Raw genomic sequence first — 1768 nt, forward strand, 5'->3', positions numbered from 1 at the left:
CACTGAAGGCTTTTCTTAATGGAAAATATCTTTTCACTCTTCTCCCAACTGTCTCTCTGTTTTTTCTTTTGCAGTGTAAATATAACGGGTTAAAGGCTGATGTGGTGGTTGTGCCTCTTAGTTTAACAAGTGTGAATTCACAATAGCTGCAACCACATACTTCCATGTGTTCATACATTCATACACACAATCTTTTTGTGATAGGCTGACCTACATGCCATTCAGCCTGCTATAGGGAAAAACTGTGGCCCCCAAGGGTTGGGGACATTTTTGTGGACCGACCAACCAATGAAGCAAGCTGTAGAGCTGCTGGTCGCAGCTAAAAAATATGGTTATGGCCAATGACTGTACACATTAACACCTCAACTCACCTGCTGGAGCGTCCCATCTCCTCTCTCTGCCTGTCTATAGTTTCCATCAGGCTTAGGAACTGAAAGAGAGGAGGAACAACCACAGCCATTAGCAACAAAATGTATCCTAAATCTGCAACAAGAAGAAGTCATGGCAGAGAGGAAGAAACAGTCCAAGGCTTCATTTCACAAAGAAATTATAACTCTACTCTGTTTCTACACTGTGTTAAGACTTGGGTCTTCTCTATTGATGATTCGAATCATCAAATTTCAGGCGGCAGCCGTAATTGTGTTTCCAAATCGCAACAACAAATGCTACTCATTCTGCCTTTAACAAATAATTGAAAGTCATATTCCACCCAAAATCTTGCTTAAATTTCTCTTGCTGTTTTAATAGTTATTACCATGGACCATGAAAACTGATCACTATTGGAATCCATTCTAATGGATCACACAATTCTAACTGAACATATTTGACTTCACTAACAAATCACACACCTCATTGTGCACAGTTTCTACTGACATTCTGCCTCGAGTAGAAAGTAGTTCTAATAAAGACTAATGGGCCGGTCTGAGAAAATCAAAACAAAAAAACAAGACTAAGAGTCTTCTGCCATGTTAGCAGCTTGGTGAGGGTGTAACTAGGCACAGTGGTGATTTGAGCTCTTACAATGACAATGCTAACATGTTTAGCATATATACTACTATACTATACTTACTATATTATATTTATGTTGTATTACCATGCCAACATTATATAATTAGTCATTAGATAATTACCACAAAACACAGTGCTGATGAAGCACAATGTGATTAATTCTGCAGTTATTTTAAAGGTTAGAGGATCATCAAAGTCAGTAGAATTCATTCTGTGAGGACCCTAAATGTCTTAACAAAATGTCATGGCAATCCATCTAACTATCTATCTATCCATCTATTTCAGTCTGGACCGAATGGTGGACCAGCCAACAGACCTGAAAACCTGGGATTTTTGTGTTCTATAGCCTTGATCCACCATGTGTTCCTGTTCTGCATCAGAATTTTTTCAGTCTTTAGTGAGAGGTTTACCTGTCGGCCCTTCTCCTCCTTTAGCGTATGAATCTCCTTGCTGAGGACCTGTGTCCTGCTGCGGCTCTCTCTCAGGGTGGACTGTCTGTCTGAGTTGTGCCCTATGGTCTGCTCTTAAAAGACATGAGCAAAAAGGTAATGAGTGAAGAGAGATTAACATGAATCCAGAGCGAAGGACAGCAACAGGTATCACTGGGTGATAATCTGTACTACATTCAAATCCACATTATAGTAGTTCAATTCCATTAAATTCAATTCAATCTTATTTGTATAGCGCCAATTCATAACAGAAGTTATCTCAGGACACTTTTGAAATAGAGCAGGTCTAAGACCGAACTCCTTTTAACATT

At 39.3% G+C, this 1768-nt stretch overlaps 1 protein-coding gene across 1 annotated transcript in view; it reads right to left on the reverse strand.

Annotated features, from left to right (window-relative positions):
* The window catches only part of lrrc45 (leucine rich repeat containing 45), a gene marked incomplete in the record, with an annotated part of 13435 nt that overhangs the window by 7666 nt on the left and 4001 nt on the right, over window positions 1-1768 (reverse strand). The window contains 2 exon segments of the mRNA XM_035671036.1: window positions 372-430; window positions 1419-1531. Coding sequence (XP_035526929.1) covers window positions 372-430; window positions 1419-1531 — 172 coding nt within the window.

This window comes from Morone saxatilis, unplaced genomic scaffold (assembly GCF_004916995.1).
Source record: "Morone saxatilis isolate NCDOM2014 unplaced genomic scaffold, NCSU_SB_2.0 Contig1, whole genome shotgun sequence".
NCBI lineage: Eukaryota > Metazoa > Chordata > Actinopteri > Moronidae > Morone > Morone saxatilis.